The sequence below is a fragment of the Theropithecus gelada genome, chromosome 19, assembly GCF_003255815.1.
Source record: "Theropithecus gelada isolate Dixy chromosome 19, Tgel_1.0, whole genome shotgun sequence".
In the NCBI taxonomy this organism is placed as follows: domain Eukaryota; kingdom Metazoa; phylum Chordata; class Mammalia; order Primates; family Cercopithecidae; genus Theropithecus; species Theropithecus gelada.
Window position 1 is genome coordinate 37,621,755 of NC_037687.1, and position 21,059 is coordinate 37,642,813.

Below are 21,059 nucleotides of genomic sequence, written 5' to 3' on the forward strand. Positions count from 1 at the left end.
AAATCACCTGAGGCCAGGAGTTCAAGACCAGCCTTGGCAACATGTGAAACCCCATCTGTACTAAAAATACAAAAAATTAGCAGGGTATGGTGGTGCATGCCTATAATCCCAGCTACTCGGGAGGCTGGGGCACAAGAATCACTTGAACTTGGAAGGTAGAGGTTGCAGTGAGCCAAGGCCATACCACTGCACTGCAACCTGGGTGACAGCAAGAGACTCTGTCTCAAAGCAAAAAAAAAAAAAGAAAGAAAGAAAGAAAGGACCCCCATTTCCTCCCAGCCTAGAAATGTCTGAGTCAAGGATATACCTATTGCCCTCAAACCTCTAGCAATGTTCATACACTGATAATAGCTAGCACCAAAGTTAACCCCTGAAAAACTAAGATTATCAGAAATTGAAAGGCATTCCAAGAAACCAACCAAATATCAAACAGGACCTTTTCTAGGTGTCTGATTATTTGTTTAACAAACATTTATTGAGGACTTACTATATGTCAAATACTAAGCTAGGTGTTGAAGAGAACATGAAGATTAAAAAATAAAGTCCTTCTGATTTGGATTCTGATTCAAACAATCCTACTATTTAAAAAAGAAGAAGAGGAGGGAGGGAAAGAACAAAGGAAGGAATGAAAGAAAGAACAAATAAATGAAAAACGGAAAGGAAGAACAATTATAAGGTAATTGCAGAAATTTGATCATTGGCTGGATATTTTATGATATTAAGGAGGAAAAATCTTTTTTTTTTTTTTTGAGACGGAGTCTTGCTCTGTTGCCCAGGCTGGAGTGAAGTGGTGTGATCTCCGCTCACTGCAAGCTCCGCCTCCCGGGTTCACAACATTCTCCTGCCTCAGCCTTCCGAGTAGCTGGGACTACAGGTGCCCACCACCACGCCCGGCTAATTTTTTTGTATTTTTAGTAGAGACGGGGTTTCATCATGCTCACCAGGATGGTCTCGATCTCCTGACCTTGTGATCTGCCTGCCTCAGCCTCCCAAAGTGCTGGGATTACAGGTGTGAGCCACCGCGCCCAGCCCAGGAGGAAACAATCTTTTAGTGTGATAATGTTTTCTGATATATTTGTGATACTGTTTCTTAAAATGCCCTTGTATTTTAGGAGTAAGCTGAAATATCTACAGATGAAATGATTTGATGTCTATGATTTTCTACAAAATAATTCATAGTTGGAAGTGGGAATATAGATGACAAGAGATTGAATTGAAATGTTCACCACTGAAGCTGGATGATAAGTAAATGCAAACTCATTACATTATTGGCTCTACTTTTATAACTGTTTTCCGAGAATAAAAATTCCTTGCTCTCCAGAAGCTTATAATAAAAGGAGTCAGACATTCCAACAAATAGAATACAATGACAAAGTGTTGGGTCAGCTCCAAGGGCAGCAATGGTTCTGGGATAGGCAGAAGGAGTCAGAGTAGATATCAAAGAAGAGCCCCTCGTTGACCAGAGGCTTTAAGGAAGAGTATCTCAGGCCAAGGAAAGACAAGTGGGTACAAAGGCACATAGACATGAAGTAGCAGAGCTTCCCCACATGACTTACTAGCAGCCATGTTAGTGCAAGTGTAGGTTCTAGAACCAGACTACCTGTGCTGGAGTTCTGCTTCTGAGTGCCTGCTGTGAGACCTCAGGCAGGATATGTGTAATGTCTCTGTGCCTCAGATTCTTTACCTATAAAACAAGGATTAGAGCAATAGCAATATATACCTCAAGGGGCTGATGTCAGGAGTTGATGAATTATTTAATGTGTAAAATGCTTAGAAGATGGTGGGTAAAAAATAAATGCCAGCTATTAGCAATGGTAGCAGACTCCTAGCCTACAATACCACACATTCTGAAAAATATCCTCCAATTTGTTAATGTATCTCCTTTTTGTTAGACTGTAAACTTGTAAAATAAGGACTGTGTCTTATCTATCTCTTTATTCCTAAAAACTAGCCTAAGACCACGCCCATAGTAGGCCTTGATCAGGCAATTCTTTCAGGTGGCAGGGGAGGGACCATCAACAGCCTCTGTCTAACTCCCTCTTTATTTCTCCATGTGATACCCTCAATTCCTGAAATTCTCTGGCTTCCTTTAGCTTCCTTCCTTGTGTCTAACTCCTCCCCTATTCTGCTCCAGGGTTGTTCATTTATTAATTATGCCCTCTGGTCCCTTCCCTGGCAGGTGTTCCAGTGCTTCCTCTCTCTCTCCCCACAGATAAGATACTCCCTGAACAGCCTCTGCATTGCTTATTCTGCAATTAGTGAACGGTGAGGGAGGCTGAATTCCTAGATCATACCTATTCGTGAAAAGTAGAATCCTCTGGAAAAGAGAAAAGCAGGTCAGATGGCCAAAATGAAAAGACAAAAGCAGGTCAGATGCCAAAATATAAAGCCTTCAAATGTAGCTCCAGCTTGAGGAAATCCTGTAGACATGTTTGTACCATCAGCTAAAATCTCACTGTAATGTTCTGGGGGTTTAGAAACTGCTGGGGAGGAAGGAGGCCTGATGAGCAGGGAGCCCAGCTTTCTATCAATTTTTGCAAACTTCAGTATTTCTTTTTCCTCTGCTAGTAAACGTCCTCATTTTCCCTCAGCAGACTCAGAGAGAAAGAAAATGGGAAGATCCATTTTCATATCTGGAGCCTGAGAACTGAGAACATACAAGACCGCAGATGGCTACTGACTCTAAAGATGAAGTAGGAAAGTCAGATGCAGTTCCCTCTGTGTACAAAGTGCCCTCTGCCCTGAGCCATGATGTGGGGCTGGAACATGATCCCAGTCTCCCCAAGAGTGGGGACTGCTGGTAGATCATTAACTACCCACGAGCGGAAGGAAAAAGAGACCTCCAAAGTACCTCTCTCTACCCATTCTCCCTGTTTCCTCTGAGAGGACAATTCAAGGCCGTGTCCCCAGCCTCAGGTTTAAGGGTTCTTTAATGCAAGAAGGGTGGAAGAGGGGACCACAAAGCAGAAACAGGACACTGGAGAAAACAGACTGACCATGCTTTGTTTAAAGGTCAAAGTCTTGTGAAGCATGCCAATCTTTCTTCATTGCTTGGGCTCTGTATGATGTGAGCCTTGTCCTGTACCTGGAGCACTATGTGAACCCAGAGTTTTTCTTGCTTGGGGCTAGAGAATTAAAAAGAGGTAACTGTTAAAAAAAAAAAAAAAAAAAAAAAAAAAGGCCAATAAACACAAGCAGAGTAGCAAGTATCTGAAATCCTAAGTGTGATTATAAGGAAGTGAAACTGGTTTTCTTGTAGGCCTCAGACTGGTTTTGAAAGTAACTCTACATGGCAAGTTGAGCAAAATATTTTGAGTAATGATGACAGAATTTTTTGGATAGATGTGTGTTTATTCCCAGGACAACTACTTTTAAGGTGCCCATATTTATCTGGATACGATATACTTGTTAATAGAATCCTATACCTATAACTCATATGAGTTTCATAACTTTTTTGTCTTAACTTACATAGGACTTAGGAACGGTTTAATACTAGCAGGAGTTTAAACAGGCCAATTTCCCCATTTGAAGCCTTCCTGGTTAACTCCATCAGCCAGCCCTGTTTGGTCCAGAGGAGAAGGAGAAGGAGTGGAAATGGACAGAAACAGATGTGACATTCTCCCACTTCCATTTAACCCAAGAAGGGCTTTATTATCTTTATTGGAGAATTAGGCTTTGCTCATTCACTGGCTACTTCACATCAGACAGAGAAACTTAATTAATGTAAATTATTCAAAGAACCAGCTGTAAAATTTATCACTAAATTAACAAAGTACAGGGCAAGAGTATTAGTTATTAGTGCTTCATGCATGTTTCAGCTTATTCTCTAAAGCTCAGCAACCTCTCTCTTCTTAAGAATTGTAAGTCCTCCATACTGTCAGAGGCGTTAGAACCAGAGCAACTCCATATTGAACTGGGGCTGGGTAAAATGAGGCTGAGACCTGCTGGTCTGCATTCCCAGGAGGTTAGGCATTCTTAGTTGCAGGATGAGCTAGGTCAACACAAGATCTAGGTCACAAATTCCCTGCTGATAAAACAGGATGCAGTAAAGAAGCTGGTCAAAACCCACCAAAACCAAGATAGCGATGAAACTGACCTCTGGTTGCCCTCACTGCTCATTATACACTAATTATAATGTATTAGCATGCTAGAAGACACTCCCCCCAGCACCACGGCAGTTTGCAATTGCCATGGCAATATCTGGAAGTTACTCTACATGATCTAAAAAAAAGAGGAGCCCTCAGTTCTGGGAAATCCCTGTCCCTTCCTTGGAAAACTCATGAATAATCCACCCTATATTTAGCATATGATCAAAAAACAACCATAAAAATAGCCAACTGGAAGCACTCAGGGCTACTCTGCCTATGGAGTAGTCATTCTTTTGTTTCTTTACTTCTCTAACAAACTTGCTTTCACTTTATGGACTTGCCCTGAATTCCTTCTTGTGCAAGATCCAAGAACCCTCTCTTGGGGTCTGGATTGGGACCCCTTTCCCATAACATCTTCCCGGGAACCATGAAGGGACAATACTGGAGAGACCTCCCAATCCAAAGGAAAATTATCCATGCAGCACCAATTGGCTGACTTTGGGTAAGTGCTGGGGTACATTTTATCCTAGGTAAAGGACAAAGTTGGGTTAGAGGCCCAACCTGAAAGGGTTAGAATCCCTCCTAAGACATAGCGGGTTGTGCTCGCTTCAGCAACACATATACTAAAATTGGAATGATATAGAGAATATTAGCTAAAAGTTTTTATATATTAAAAGAGAAAAGGAAGGAAGAAAGGAAGGAAGGGAGGAAGATGGAAGGGAGGAAGGGAAGGAGGGAGGGAGGGAGGGAAGGGGGAAGGAGGAAGGAAGGCAGGCAGGCAGGCAGGCAGGCAGACAGGCAGGCATAAGGGGTTAAAAGGCCCATCACAGTAAAGGGCAAGGATGCTTGTCTGAACTTGGGCTAAAGGCTCAACTTAGGAAGGTCAGAGTCTCTCCTAAGACATAGGGAGTTAGAGGTCTCCCTTGGTAACATTCCTCTTGGTTAAAAATGGATTTGGTACTACAGGATGTTAACCACTATTCTCTTTGGATTAATCTGCCTTGCGCTCTTTGCTGAAGGCCACAAGTTACAGGATTAGGCATGTACAGGATTGTGGGACACAGGGAGCTTTTTTCTCCCTAAAGGGGGAAACTTGAGAGCCATTGAGACTACCAGAAAAGATCCCGTCAAGACTGACGATCAGCTGCCTGAATGTTTGATCCAGTGTCGCTGCAATGGGTGGGTCTTTCCCTGGCCCCTCTGAGCTCCTTGCCTCTCCCGCCCTGCTGCAGGCAATGCTTTTCTCCCTTCCCTTTCCTCTCTCTCTCTGTGTGCAAACCAGTTGAATGTATGGTAAAAATCACTTTTTATCTCCTCTGCAAAGTTTTCATTACTGGGAAAAAGGATTTATGAAGCTCATCTTAGGCTGTAACAAATCCAGTGTAATTTGTTCTACGAATTTGTTTTTCTGTGTCATTCTGTCATAAAAAGAAATACCATAGGATAGAATGCCAGCCAAGGACCCCTGTAAGCCCTCTGTTCAAGCAGCCCCAGAAAGCTGTTCAGTTACAAACACTGCAGGTTAATGAAACCAAAAAACAAAACAAACAAAAAACCTGGATGAGGTTTCTCCCTCACCTTATTTTATGTCCTTGGGAGTCTGACATTGTAACCCTGGTACTTTCTCTTGGTCTCTGCCATCTGGAGGGCAGGAATTTGGGGGCTCATGTCATAGCCCTAAAAATTACCTTGAGCAGTTAAAAGCCTTAGCAAGTTCAAAATTGGCTGCTCTAGGCTTCTTCTGGGAAGAGTAACAGAAACTGCCCAATGTTGTAGCTCAGTAGCTAAGATTTCTCTCTTTTCACAATGGTGGCCAGGGTTCAATTTCCAGCCTGGGGAATAAGTCCTTTCTGGTTTATTTGTGTGACCTTTGCCATTTATTAGTTATCTGCCTCTCCATGAACAACTTCTTTTTAAATTTTTATTACTTTTTTTTTTTTTTTGCCCATGACACAACCCTCAGGAGATCCTGAGAACTTGTGCCCCCGTCCATGAACAACTTCTGACTCCCCTTCTCAAATTTTCCTTTCTCTGTGCTACCTTAACAGATTCCAGATCTTGTAAAAACTGCTTACCAGCTCTTTGGAAATACCCGGTACACCCACAGTTAAATCATAACCTTAGTTAAAACTTATTGGTTTCATCTGAGAAGTTACCTTTGGTAAAGTCCAAAAGCCAGAAATATTGACTGTTTGTCTTAACTAGAGTCTAGTAATAAGAGGTTTGGTTAAAAGCCAGCTTAATTTAAAGCAGATGTCCAAGCTATGCATACGTTTTAAAGGTGTTTATGGTTTTTTTTTTTTTTTTTTTTTTTGGATCTTACTTTCCTGGAAAAAACAAAAACAAAAACTTTTTCTTCTCAGACAACTGAATTCTCTTTCTCCAGTTTTTATTCTTGCCACCTTCATGCCTATATAAGAGGACCTAAGATAATTTCTAATAGCCTGGGACTCCTTGGGAAAAACAGAGGAGGTGACACAGACCCCATTTTGGGGAAAACTTCTCTTTTCTTCATGGAACCCCAGGAATTAAAAGTGGATAGGCCAGGCGCAGTGGCTCACACCTGTAATCCCAGCACTTTGGGAGGCCGAGGCGGGTGGATCACGAGGTCAGGAGTTCAAGACCAACCTGGCCAAGATGATGAAACCTCATCTCTACTAAAAATACAAAAATTAGCTGGGCATGGTGGCAGGTTCCTGTAATCCCAGCTACTTGGGAGGCTGAGGCAGAGAATTGCTTGAACTCCTGAGGCAGAGTTTGCAGTGAGCTGAGATTACACCACTGCACTCCAGCCTGGGCAACAGAGCAAGACTCTGTCTCAAAAAAACATAAAATAAAAGTGGACAGATGCCTCTCAAAATCTAAGGCTCTGTTCTGTTTTGCATTGCATTACCTGACGTTTTGACTTTTGGGGGGTATCAGAAATTACTTTGCATTGGCCGGGCATGGTGGCTCACACCTGTAATCCTAGCACTTTGGGAGGCCAAGGGGGGCAGATCACCTGAGGTCAGGAGCTTGAGACCAGACTCAACATGGAGAAACCCCATCTCTACTAAAAATACAAAATTAGCTGGACGTGGTGGTGCATGCCTATAATCCCAGCTATTCAGGAGGCTGAGGCAGGAGAATTGCTTGAACCTGGGAGGCAGAGGTTGTGGTGAGCCAAGATCACATCATTGCACTCCAGCCTGGGCAACAAAAGTGAAACTCTGTCTCAAAAAAAAAGAAATTACTTTGCATTACGAGAGAGTTTTTAGCCTTCATGTGTAATAACTAGGTAGGAAATACACTTAAGGGACAGCTAATGGCAGTTATGGGGGAATACTCAGCTCTTCGCTTGTTTGGACCAGAGAAACATGCTCTCAGCCACCTAAAAGGTATGGAAACATCTGCAACTCCCACTGAGAGATGAGTCTCCCATGGGAGATGGGCTGTTTATCTCTTTTTTGGGAGCCAGGATCCAGTATAAAAATGGGCCCCTTAATTATTGGGGATCTGTTTTGCCTTCCAGCTGTGTTTCCTTATTAGGCCCTAGAAACCACATGCTTTTCTGGCATCGTTCTTTAAAAGGCTCCACCCTAAAGCCAGTCAGTAATTAACATCCTTGGAGAAATCTCTATGTGTAAGAGTGTATGCTTTTCCTAGCTGTCTTTTTTTTTTTTTTTTTAGACAAGAGTTTTGCTCTTGTCTCCAAGGCTGGAGTGGCACCCACCACCATGTCCAGTTAATTTTGTATTTTTATTACAGGTGGGGTTTCACCATGTTGGCCAGGCTGGTCACGAACTCCTTACCTTAGGTGATCCACCCACCTTGGCCTCCCAAAGTGCTGTGATTATAGGCGTAAGCCATCGCACTTGGCCCTGGCTGTCTTAACTGAACTGTTATTCACACCATTTTCCTTGGTTTGAATAAAATATGAATTCTCTATTTTGTTTCATCTAAGAGTTGGCCCTTTGGAAATGTAATTTAGCATTGCTTAGCTGACAATGAGGACAGGGAACAGAAGAAAATAGAAACAAGGTAGAAAGAAAAAAAACAGTAGAGGAGAGAGGTGTGAAGAAAGCTATGAATATGAAGATGTATTTTTGGTAAGGAAAGTTATAAAGAAAAGAAATATTATGTGAGAAAAGATCTTGTATGGTAAATTCTTGTCCTAAAGTAGAATGACTGATTATTTAGGAAACAGGGAAATATAAGACAAGTTAGAAAGTCTAAGCATGTCACACATGGTCTGTGTAAGTCATGACAGAGTTCATAAAATGGGAAAGAAAAACTTAAAAACTGGCAAATGAAAAATCTTACAACTATTGGTTCTGCTTCTGTCTGTGTATCTAAGTTTTGGTTTTTGTTCTTGTTTTTGTTTTTCGTCTGTGTATTTATATGTGTTGTGTGTGTGGTATTTATATAAAAAGCTCTAATTGATTGGCTTAAAGAAAAATAAGTGCTGAAATCAAATATTTTGTCAGAAAAATAAAAACTTTAATGTCTTTTAATTCACATGACTTTAGTAATCTTTATGAAATAAGGAAACTTTTCAAGATTATTGGTAAAACACAAACATCTTCAAAACTTAGACATTTAGTCTAAATTAGGTCAAATACTGTCTTTGCTAGAAGGCTTCAGGTTATAAACTACATCTTTGACTTTTGATACTTGTACAACTTACCTACTTTGTAGCTAGATTCTAGATAAGGCCTGGGGACATATGGAGTTATCCATGCCCCCAACTGTGTTGGAAATAGTGAGACCTTATCTGCATTTCTGTCTGGTGTCCTAGGCTACACACCTGGTACATAAATAAAATTGCTTACTAACCAGGTCTTTCACCAAAAATAAAAGTTGCTAAGAGTTAACATTGTAACATATGTAATTGAGACTACTGGAGAAACAGTTTTACATGCAAGGTATATAAGGAAAGTAGAATGTGTTTTTGGTAAAAGATTGTAAGAAAGTATGGAGATGTGTTTCTTTCCCTAATTTAGAGAGTTAAAGGATAGAATAAAGCTGATGTTTGAGTAAGTTGTGAAAGGTTTATGAAAGGTTAGTGTTGTAAAAGAAATTATGAGAAGATATTGGCTAAAATTAAAGGGGTATTATTCAATTTATCTGTAAATTGAACATTGGAATAAAAGCATAACATGGCTTTCTTAGAGCATGGTTCTATTCTTTAACAACAACAACAACAAAAAACCTGTAAAGTGTTATAAAAGGTTTATAAGAATCTTACCTTATGATCAAACGATTAAGATTAGACAGATTTGCGTACAATTTTTTTTTTTTTTTTTTTTTTTTGGCCAGGCACTGTGGCTCACACCTGTAATCCCAGCACTTTCGCAGGCTGATGTGGGCAGATCACAAGGTCAGGAGATCAAGACCATCCTGGCCAACATGGTGAAATCCTGTCTCTACTAAAAATACAAAAATTAGCTGGGTGTGGCAGTGCACACCTGTAATCCCAGTTACTTAGGAGGCTGAGGCAGAGGAATGGCATGAACCTGAGAGGCGGAAATTGCAGTAAGCCAAGATCACACCACTGCACTCCAGTCTGGTGACAGAGTGAGACTCCGTCTCAAAAAAAAAGGGGGGCTGGTCTTAAACTCCTGGGTTTAAGTGATTCTCCTGCCTCAGTCTCCCAAAGTGTTAGGATTAGAGGCATGAGCCATTGCACCTGACCAGACTTGTCTGTTAGGTTTTATTAAGAACTAGATTTAACATCAATATAGTACACTAACATAAAGGTGAGATTTGGCTTTCTCTCTTGAACAAGATTTTTGTGTAATTTCTTTTTAATGAAAGATTTTGGTTTGCCTTTTGAATAAACTACAGGAAAAAGAATGAAAGAAAAGAGAAAGATTATTTGGAAAGCTAAGTCTTCCCTCTGTCAATGAGTAAAGGTTTTTCCCCTTTTTTTTTTTTTTTTTTTTCAGGTAGAGTCTCACTCTGTCACCCAGACTGGAGTGCAGTGGCACAATCTTGGCTCACTAAAACCTCCGCCTCCCAGGTTCAAATAAATCTCCTGCCTCCGCCTCCCGAGTAGCTGGGATTATAGGCATGCACCACCACGCCTGGTTAATTTCTTGTATTTTTAGTGAGACAGTGTTTCCCCATATTGGCCAGGCTGGTCTCAAACACCTGACCTTATGATCCACCCACCTCGGCCTCCCAAAGTGCTGGGATAACAGACATGAGCCACCGTGCCCAGCCAGGTTTTTCCCTTTTTAAAATCTTTGAGTTATCATTTTGGCTAAATGACTTACAGTGTGCCGGGATTCTTTTTTATATCAAGTATTTCAAAACTTTGACATTTGAAAACTTTCCAAAATCAAACTATAAATTGCCGGTTTCTGACCTGATTAATCCTTTAGATATTAGATACCCTAAAGTCCAAAAGAGACACATTTGGCTTATTTGGTATATTAAAATCATACAGGAAGCATTGTCAAATATGAAATAGTGTTTGGCTTTCTTTGGGCTGTATTTGTATAAATGTGTTATTGGTATGTTTTCCAAAATTATACTATAGTCCTATAATACTGATATGACTTAGTGTATATTATCAATAATAATTATAATTGTTTTGTAAAATTGTTGTATGCCACAGAAGAACCATGACTTCCATAAGAATTTCTGTCATCCACAGACAATTGTTGTCTTATTTTGATCCTCTTTAAAGGGCAGTTTATAATCAGCTATAGGACTCTGACGAGTACTCTTAAATGCAGGCCTTTGATAACTTTGGAAAGTGTGCCATCAAAATAGAGAGGAAAGAACTTTAAAGACTCTCTTGGAAAACTAATGTGTACATAAATGTTGAGTGAAACAGGAATTAATTGCATAGACTGAACTAACAAAAGACGAAAATAATCTTTTTATGACTTTTTGCCTAAAGCATTGCTGATCCTTTCTGCCTTTTCAGAGTCAAGAATACTTTTCTTTTGAGCTATTTACAGCTTTTAACAAGTAAAATACATTCCAATAAATAAAATTTGGAGCATATTTATTTCTCTCTACCTCATTTCTCCAAAATTTGGAAACTGTAAGTATTCTTAACTATGGCAATATTTGCACAAGTACAATAAGAATCTGTTTTCTTTCGTAACAGGACACCACTGGAGACAATGGTTATTTTATGAAGGCTTTGACTGGAATGGCATGCCAGGTGCAAAAAGACTACTTTTAAGGAATCAAAAGTTGACTTACAGAGTCAGAAAAAGCCCCCTGGGAAAACTGGCCTCGTGCCTTGTCTATGCAATCCTTGTACAGAGATCCTGACCTGTGGTAAGTAAAGAATGTCACTTTCTAAAGAATGTCACTTTTTTTTTTTTTTTTTTTTTGAGAGAGTGTTTCACTCTGTCACTCAGCCTGGAGTGCAGTGATACAATCTTGGCTTACTGCAACCTCCATCTCCCAGGTTCAAGTGATTCTCCTGCCTCAGCCTCTGAGCAGCTGTGATTACAGGCATGTGCCACCATGCCCAGCTAAATATTTTTTTGTATTATTAGTAGAGACAGGGTTTTCACCATGTTGGCCAGGCCGGTCTCAAACTCCTGACATCAAGTGATCAATCCACCTCAGCCTCCAAAAGTGCTGGCGTTACAGGTGTGACTACCACGCCTGGCCAAAAATGTCACTCTCTGGCCCAGGAGTCCCAATTATCCTGGGAAATTGAGAGGAGAGAAATGTACCCAAGTCATACAAGTATGTGAAGGTACAAACCCATGGCTGGGCTCAGTGCTTTAAAAGCTCTAATCCGAGATTCCTTATGGAACAAAGTTCCATCAAATCCAATTTAAAAAGAGCCTATATGGCAAATAATTACTCTTGCTGCACTTTATACAAACAATCAGACCTAGTATAATAAGACTAAAACTTAGTTTGCAAATAAATGAGTCCTACCATGATTTGTTTTTAATAAAAATGGGAATTAGAGAAAAATTATTTTTCAAAAACTGTGATACACCTGTTATTAGACTCTAGTCTCATCTGTTGCTTTTTGAGTTTTTTCTGCATTTTAGACTGACTCTGCTTCTTCCTGTGAACCAACCAGTGATCTCTGGCTGCTGCTCAGAAGAAACAAAAGGGGAAGGTAATGTAAAAATCTAGATCAATATCTTAATTCTGGGCATGTATTGGAATCAGCTAGTGACTCTGTATCAGCTTGGTTCCAACAACTGCCCTGTTCATGAAACACTTTCTTATTTAGTTCACTTGGAATAATTTTACTTATTTTGCTTTACTTTTGTGGAATATATTGCTCTCATATTCTTTGTGTAAAAATGCAAGATAAGCTTATTCAATGTTTTCTTAAATTGAGTACTTATTATCTTTCAGATATCACCTTTTGTCAGAACTCAGAGTTATGAAGGGCCCTCACTATACTGAAGCTTTCTGACTGAGCTCCTCTCTACCCTGGATACAAGACACCCTAATAGGCAGGAATATCACTGCCCCTATTCAGCCTAAAGAAGTTACAGTAGATGGATCTTTGCCCCTCTGCAACCCTTAGGATTAAAGATTCCCTTGTAAAAAGGCGGGAAATATGTCAGAGATCTTCAAACCAGAGCAACACCATCTTGAACAGGGTCTGGGTAAAATAAAGCTGAGACCTGCTGGGCTGCATTCCCAGATTAGGCATTTTTAGTTGCAGCATGAGACAGGAGGTCGGCACAAGATACAGGTCACAAAGAACCCGCTGATAAAACAGGATGCAGTAAAGAAGCTGGCCAAAACCCGCCCAAACCAAGATAAAGATGGAACTGACTTCTGGTTGTCCTCATTGCTCTTTATACACAAATTATAATGGTGACCATGCTACAAGACACTCCCACCAGTGCCATGACAGTTTACAAATACCATGGCAATGTCTAGAAGTTACCCTAAATGGTCAAAAAGGAAAAGGAACCCTCAGTTCCAAGAAATCGCCACCCCTTTCCTGGAAAACTCATGAATAATCCACCCCATATGTAGCATATAATCAAGAAATAACCATAAAAATATCCAACCAGCAGCCCTCAGGGCTGCTCTGCCTATGGAACAGCTATTCTTTTGTTTCTTCTCTAATAAACTTGCTTTCACTTTACTCTATGGACTTACTCTGACTTCTTTCCTGTGTAAGATCCAAGAACCCTCTCTTGGGGACTCGATCAGGACCCCATTCTAGTAATAATATGACCCAACAATTCCACTCCTAGGTATATACCCAAGAGAAATAAAAACATGTCTATACAAAAACTCACACACAAATGTCCAAGGCTGGGCTTGATGGCTCACCCCTGTAATCCCACCACTTTGGGAGGCTGGGGTGGGCAGATCACTTGAGCTCAGGAGTTCAAGACCAGCCTGGCCAACATGGTGAAACAATGTCTCTACTAAAAATACCAATATTAGCTGGGTGTAGTGGTGTGCACCTGTAATCCCAGCTACTCAGGAGGCTGGGCCAGGAGAATCATTTGAACTGGAAAGGTGGAGGTTTCAGTGAGACGAGCAACACTCCATTTCTTAGGGGAAAAAAAAAAATGTTCATAAGCAGCATTATTTGTAATAGCCAAAAGCAGAAACAACTCAAATGTCCACCAACTGATGAATGGATTTACAAAATGTGGTATATACATACAATGGAAGATCATTTGGCAATAAAAAGAAATGGGGCTGGGCTCACACCTATAATCCCAAGAATTTGAAAGGCCGAGGTGGGAGGATTGCCTGGGCCCAGTGTTTGAGACCGGCCTGGGTTAAAATATAGTGAGACTTCGTCTGTATAGGAAAAAAATTTTAAGTAAAAAATAAAAAGAAATAAAGTATTGATATATATATGATACAACATGGATAAAGCTTGAAAATATTATGCTAAGTGAAAGAGGCCAGTCACAAGAACACATATTATTCCATTTATATGAAATATTGAGAATAGGCAAGTCCACAGAAACAAAAATGTAGATTAGGGTTCCCAGAGGCTGGAGAAAGGAGGCTGAAGGGTGGCGTGAAAAAAGGAGCGATTACTAATGGGTATAGGGTTTCTAGTTGGGGCGATGAATATGTTCTGAAGACTGATTATGGTGATAGTTACATAATTCTGTGACTATGCTAAAAATCAGGCACTTGTTCTTCAAGTCACCCACTTGGACGTCTTCCAAGCATACTTTCTCTTTTTTCATTTTCTAAAGCCTTTTAAAAATAAACTTCTGGTCAGGTGCAGTGGCTCACACCTGTAATTCCAGCACTTTGGGGGACCAAGGCGGGTGGATCATCTGAGGTCAAGAGTTGGAGACCAGCCTGGCCAACATGGTGAAACCCCATCTCTACTAAAAATACAAAAAAAAAAAAAAAAAATAGCTGAGCGTGGTGGCAGGCGCCTGTAATCCCAGCTGCTCAGGAGGTTGAGGCAGGAGAATTGTTTGAACTCGGAAGTCAGAAGTTGCAGTGAGCCAAGATCATGCCATTGTACTCCACCCAGGATGACAAGAGCAAGACTCCACCTTAAAAATAAAATAAAATAAACTTCCACTCTTGCTCTGGAAAAAAAAAATCATTGAGGAATAGAATATACTTTAAATGGGTGAGTGGTGTGGCATATAAATTATATCTCAATAAAGCTGTTTTTTTAAGGAAAAAAAAAAGAACATTGAAGCCTGGATAAAGACTGTACCAGCTGGACGGAGTTCAGATTCAGTTGTAATATCCCATAAGCCCATTAAGACCCATAGCCAACCTGTAAAACTGCAATAATCTGAACTTTGGCTTTACTTTAAAAAAAAAAAAAAAAAAACTAACATTGAGGCCTAGGACCTCATTTTTGGTCATTCCCTACCAGCTCTGTGCCACTTGTTTAATTGATTTAATGAGAAACATACCCAAAGTAACGATGTGTATTTACTGAGCATCTATTATGTGATAGCTACTTTTCTAGGACCCAGGATTCAACAGTGAGACATGTAGTCCCTGCATACAAAATGCTTACACTACATTCACCATGTAATCTTGAGAGGGCATGGTAAGCGCTACCCAGGGGTAAGTACTGGGTACTTTAGAAGCATGACCTGGGGTTGGGGTGTTAGCATAGCATAGCACAAAAGAAGTGATGTCTAAACCAAAGATAACTAACATTGATAAGAAAGAGACATAATGGGAGCATTCTAAGCAGACAGAATAAGTGCAAAGGCCCAGACACAGTAGAGAACAGGGGTATTTAAGGAATTAAAGTAGTGTTGTGTACCTGGAGTACAAGAATGGGGGTAAGGTGGGGGCAGGATTAGCACAGATGAAGCTGGAGAAGACTGAGCTCTTTTAAACTTGTAATATGACAAAACAAAACAAAACAAAAAAAAGCTTGGGGGCCCTATCGAAGAGATCAAAGTGCATCCTGAGGGCAACAGAGAACCATTTAAAGGGCTTTAATATTGGGGGAAAATGTGATTAGAATTTTGTTTCATACACCTACTCCACCCACACTGCAGAAAATGTATTAGAGTGGCATGGAATTGGACTGAAGACAAACCAGTGGAATCAGAGAGAAAGTTATTGCAGTGATCTGGAAAAGGAAATGCCTGAATCAGTAGTGTGAGTAAGGTTGGAAAAAGAAGTGGACAGCTTGAGAGATATTTAGCAGGTAGTATTGTCAAGACTGAGTGATTGACTAGATGTGGGGGTAATAAAAGAGTAATCAAAGATGGTGGCCAGATTTCTGGGGTGGATCACTGTGGGGTACCATCCACTGAAATTTTTTTTTTAATTTTTTCAGACAGGGTCTCACTCTGTCACCTAGGCTACAGTACAGTCGTGTGATCACAGTTCACTGCAGACTCAACCTCTGGGGCTCAAACAATCCCCACCTCCTGAGTAGCTGGTATATAGGCACATGCCACCATGCCGAGCTAATTTTATTTTTTAAGACATGAGGTCTCATGTTGCCCAGGTCACAGGTGTTAGCCATCGTGCCTGGCCATCTCTCTCTTTAAATAGAGATGGGGTCCTACTCTTTGCTTGGTCACAAACTCCTGGACTCCAGCAATCCTCCTGCCTCAGCCTCCCAAAAGTGCTGGGATTACAGGTGTGAGCTGCTGCACCTGGCTAAAATTTCATTTTAAACAATCAGGTTTAGAGGCAAGTTAAGTTCAGTTTTTTTGGACATGTTGCATATTCAAAAGTAGATGCCCAATAAACTGTTGAGATATACAATTCAAGAGAGATGGAGGGCTGGGTGCCGTGGCTCACGCCTGTAATTCCAGCACTTTGGGAGGCCAAGGCAGGAGGATGACTTGAGGTCAGTAGTTCAAGACCAGCCTGGCCAACATGGTGAAACGCTGTCTCTACTAAAAATACAAAAACTAGCCAGGTGTGGTGGTGGGCACCTGTAATCTCAGCTACCTGGGAGGCTGAGGCATAAGAATCACTTGAACCCAGGAGGCGGAGGTTTCAGTGAGCAGAGATCATGCCACTGCACTCCAGCCTGGGCGATAGAGGGAGACTCTGTCTCAAAAAAAAAAAAAAGAGAGAGAGAGAGAGAGAGAGATGGAGGACAGTCACAGTGGCTCACACCTATAACCCCAGTGCTTTGAAAGGCTTAGGTAGCTGAATAGCTTGAAGCCAGAGGAGTTACAAGATCAGCCTGTGCAACATAGTGAGACCCTGTCTCTACCAAAAAAAAAAAAAAGTTTTTAATTAGCTGGGCACAGTGGCTCACACCTGTAATCCCAGCACTTTGGGATGCTTAAGTGGAAGGATTGCTTGAGCCCAGGAGTTCAAAGTTATAGTGAGCTACGATCGCACCACTGCATTCCAGCCTGGGTGAAAGAGTAAGACCCCATCTCTATTTAAAGACAGAGAGAGATGGTCAGGTGCAATGGTTCACAGCTGTAATCCCAACACTTTGGGAAGGTGAGGTGGGTGGATCACAAGGTCAGGAGATCAAGACCGTCCTGGCTAACATGGTGAAACCCGATGTGTACTAAAAATACAAAAAATTTGCCTGGCATGGTGGCAGTAGTCCCAGCTACTCGGGAGGCTGAGGCAGGAGAATGGCGTGAACCCGGGAGGCAGAGGTTGCAGTGAGCAGAGATCATGCCACTGCATTCCTGCCTGGGTGACAGAGCGAGATTCCCTCTCAAAAAAAAAAAAGAGAGAGAGAGAAAGAGACAGAGAGAGAAATGGGCCATTCATCAGATATCAATTATAACTGAAGTCACACAGGGAACATGAGTATATAGAAAGAGAAGGGGACATAAGGATAGAACCCTAAAGACCACTGACATCAGAGAAGGTGGTAAGGAAAACTCGAAAGGAACGGCCAGAGAGGTAGAAGAGAACCCAACAAACAGCATGAGGGCCAGAGAGCAGCAGTTCCAAAGCAAAGCACTGGCGGACTGTGGTAAGTGTGCTGCAACGCCAAGTAAAACAAGGGTGAGAAAGGGTAATTCTATTTTGCAACTGTGTCATCATTGGCAACCCTGGTAAGAGTAGTTTTGGTTGCACAACAGGAATTAAGTCTACTCCAGGATGCTCAGGAGTAGATGGGAGATAAGTAAATGGAGATAGTAACTATAAACTCTTTTTAAGTATTAGTTTAGGCCAGGCACGGTGGCTCAAGCCTGTAATCCCAGCAATCTGGGAGGCTGAGGCGGGCAATCACCTGAGGTCAGGAGTTTGAGACCAGCATGGCCAATACAGTGAAACCCCATCTCTACTAAAAATATAAAAATTAGCCAGCCGTGGTAGTACATGCCTGTAGTCCCAGGCTACTTGAGAGGCTGAGGCAGGAGAATCGCTTGAACTCAGTAAGAGGAGATTTCAGTGAACCAAGATTGCACCACTGCACTCCAGCCTGGGCAAAAGAGTGAGATACCATCTCAAAAAATAATAATAATAATAACAATAAATAAGTAAATAAATGTTTAGAATAAATAAATGTTTAGAAACTAACTAAATGTTAGTTTCTTAAAAAAAGAAGAGAGTGATACGGTAGAAGCCAGTAAGAGAAGTAGAGTTCAAAAGAGGGTATTTTTAATATAAGACAGGCTTAAATATATTTAAATATTAAAATATTGAAACAGATGCAGAGTTTTTAGTTTCCTATTATGATCATGCTCTTTCTTCTAACTACTTCCTTTTCACAGGAGATTATTACCGAAATACATTCAGCCTAGTCCTGTGGTTTGCTGCATAGAATGCCAGTCACTAAGTCAACAAGTATTGCCAGGAAGAAGGGCTTGAATTGGGTGCTGCAATGAAGGACAACAGGAGATGAAGTCTCAAATCTGTGTCTCTGACGGACTGAAATTGGGGAGTTTATATAGCAGGGAAAGTGGGAAAACAGGAATTAGGGAGGGGAAGGGAAGCAGTCATGATGGATGAGTCTGGTATCTCATTGTCTGGGTGTGAGGATCTCATGAGGTTCAGTTCCTTGCCTGAGGGTAAGTTTCCTAAGGAAGGAACTCAGATGAGACAAATATCAGTTTAGAGTTTTAAGACTAGGGAAGGTCAATTTCTGTGTTTATTCAAAAAACCTGTAAACATTAGTCCTGTGGGACAGTTGCGCTGGTTTCAAAATCTGGAAGGGAAGAGCTAGCTGAAGACAAGATAGATCCTAAGTATTTTAAGGCAGACCAATGTAGAGGTCCTGACTTACCAACATTTCAAACATAGTGCCTCCATACTGCGTTAAAATCTGCTCTCCTATAACCAGGTCTTTTCTCTGCTTATGACCACATATAACATAAAACTACTGATTTGCTCATCATCTTTTAAACAAATCATATTCTTCTAAAATAGGACTTTCAAAACTATAAATAGTTGCTAACTTAGAAAAATCCAGTGGAGACTGCAAATGGTTTCCTTCTTTCTCTCTTCTTATGTTAGCAGTAGAATCTCCATTGCTACTTCTGTGGGAGTGCTTGTTTGTTAATGTTTTGAGAGAAACTGTGTTTTCCTTTTTTTTTTTTTTTTTTTGAGATGGAGTCTCTTGTTGCCCAGGCTGGACTGCAGTGGTGTGATCTCGGCTCACCACAACCTCTGCCTCCCGAGTTCAAGCAATTCTCCCGCCTCAGCCTCCTGAGTAGCTGGGATTACAGGTATGCACCACCACGCCCAGCTAATTTCATATTTTTAGTAGAGACAGGGTTTCTCCATGTTGGTCAAGCTGGTCTCAAATTCCCTACCTCAGGTGGTCCGCCCCCCCCCCCCCCCCCCCCCCCCGCCCAGCCTCTCAAAGTACTAGGATTACAGGCAGGAGCCACCACACCTGGCAAAACTGCAGTTTCAAAGATGGAAAAGGGAAGAATCTGTCAAAGCAGTAAGCGCACAGGAATGCTAACCCTAAGACTGACTCCAGGTAGGGTTGAGTAACTCCCATTGGGCAGTTACTCAAAGATTTTGCCCCCACTGTGCCTAAAATTTTCATCCCACTTTATTAAACTACACGATATTTCATCTAATTCATTTAGCAAATGGTTCTGAGAAGATTACAGAGCTTTCAGCTATACATGAATCACTTGTACAAACTGCTTTTCCCCCACCACCTAGCTTCCATCTAACACACTGAGTTGGGAGCTTTAATGGGAATGGGGTAGGGTTGGGAAAATGACTCAAAAGCAAAGGAAATTTCGGCCATAAATGAGGAACAAGATAGGCCTGGATCAGATATTAAAGTAGAGGGATAAGGGTAGCATCAAAGTCCTATATACCTTAAATCTTAGAAGAGGGAGAAGAGTTTATAAGAAGAGCATCATTTTAAAGTGTGCCTCATGTTAATCCTGTGCCAGGAATGGTAGATAACTCTTTTCCCTTCCCTGGGATATTTCTAACATTTAGAACCCAAGTGTAGTAGGGTTCTCCAGAGAAGCAGAACCAACCGTGTGTGTGTGTTTGTATATAAAAAGAGCTTTATTATAAAGAATTGTCTCACACAATTATGGAGGCTGACAAGCCCCAAGAGCTTCAGGGTGAGCTGGAAAGCTAGAGACCCAAGAGAGCCAGTTGTATAGTTTCAGTTTCAGTCCAAAGGCCAGCAAGGCTCAAGAGCTGATGATTCAGTTTGAGTTTGGAGACAGGAAGAAGCCAATATCCCAGTTGAAAAGTGGTCAGGTCCACCAGCCTCTCACGGAGGCATCTTATGTTAACCTACCTACCATTGCTCTGTGTAACACAGATTCTCCTCTGCGCTATGTGGACATTGCCATCCCATGCAACAACAAGGGAGCTCACTCAGTGGGTTTGATGTGGTGGATGCTGGCTCGGGAAGTTCTGCGCATGCGTGGCACCATTTCCCGTGAACACCCGTGGGAGGTCATGCCTGATCTCTACTTCTACAGAGATCCTGAAGAGATTGAAAAAGAAGAGCAGGCTGCTGCTGAAAAGGCAGTGACCAAGGAGGAATTTCAGGGTGAATGGACTGCTCCAGCTCCTGAGTTCACTGCTACTCAGCCTGAGGTTGCAGACTGGTCTGAAGGTGTGCAGGTGCCCTCTGTGCCTATTCAGCAGTTCCCTACTGAAGACTGGAGTGCTCAGCCTGCCACGGAAGACTGGTCTGCAGCTCCCACCGCTCAGGCCACTGAATGGGTAGGAGCAACCACTGAATGGTCTTAAGCTGTTCTTGCGCGGGCTCTTAAGCAACATGGAAAAATGGTTGATAGAAAATAAACATCAGTTTCTAAAAAAAAAAAAAAAAAAAAAAAAAAAAAAAAAAAAAAAAAAAAAAAGGGGTGCGGGNAAAAAAAAAAAAAAAAAAAAAAAAAAAAAAAAAAAAAAAAAAAAAAAGAAAAGTGGTCAGGCAGGAGGAATTCCTTTACTCAAGGGAGGATAAGTCTTTTTGTTCTATTCAGGCCTTCAACTGATTGGATGAGGCCCACCCATATTAGGGAGAGCAATCTACTTTATTCAATCTATCAATTTAAATTTTAATCTCATGCAAAAATATCTTCACAGAAATACCCAGAATAGGCTGGGAGCAGCAGCTCAGGCCTGTAATCCAGCACTTTGGGA

General features: G+C 41.3%; 1 protein-coding gene across 1 annotated transcript; it reads left to right on the forward strand.

Moving 5' to 3' along the window:
- Nucleotides 1-2,669: 2,669 nt before the first annotated feature.
- Nucleotides 2,670-20,727, forward strand: LOC112611966 (40S ribosomal protein SA-like). Its single transcript, XM_025365919.1, has 2 exons — nt 2,670-2,753; nt 20,148-20,727. Exons 1-2 carry the CDS (start codon nt 2,670-2,672, stop codon nt 20,661-20,663), a joined length of 600 nt encoding a protein of 199 aa, XP_025221704.1. The 3' UTR covers nt 20,664-20,727.
- The last annotated feature ends 332 nt before the right edge of the window (nt 20,728-21,059 follow it).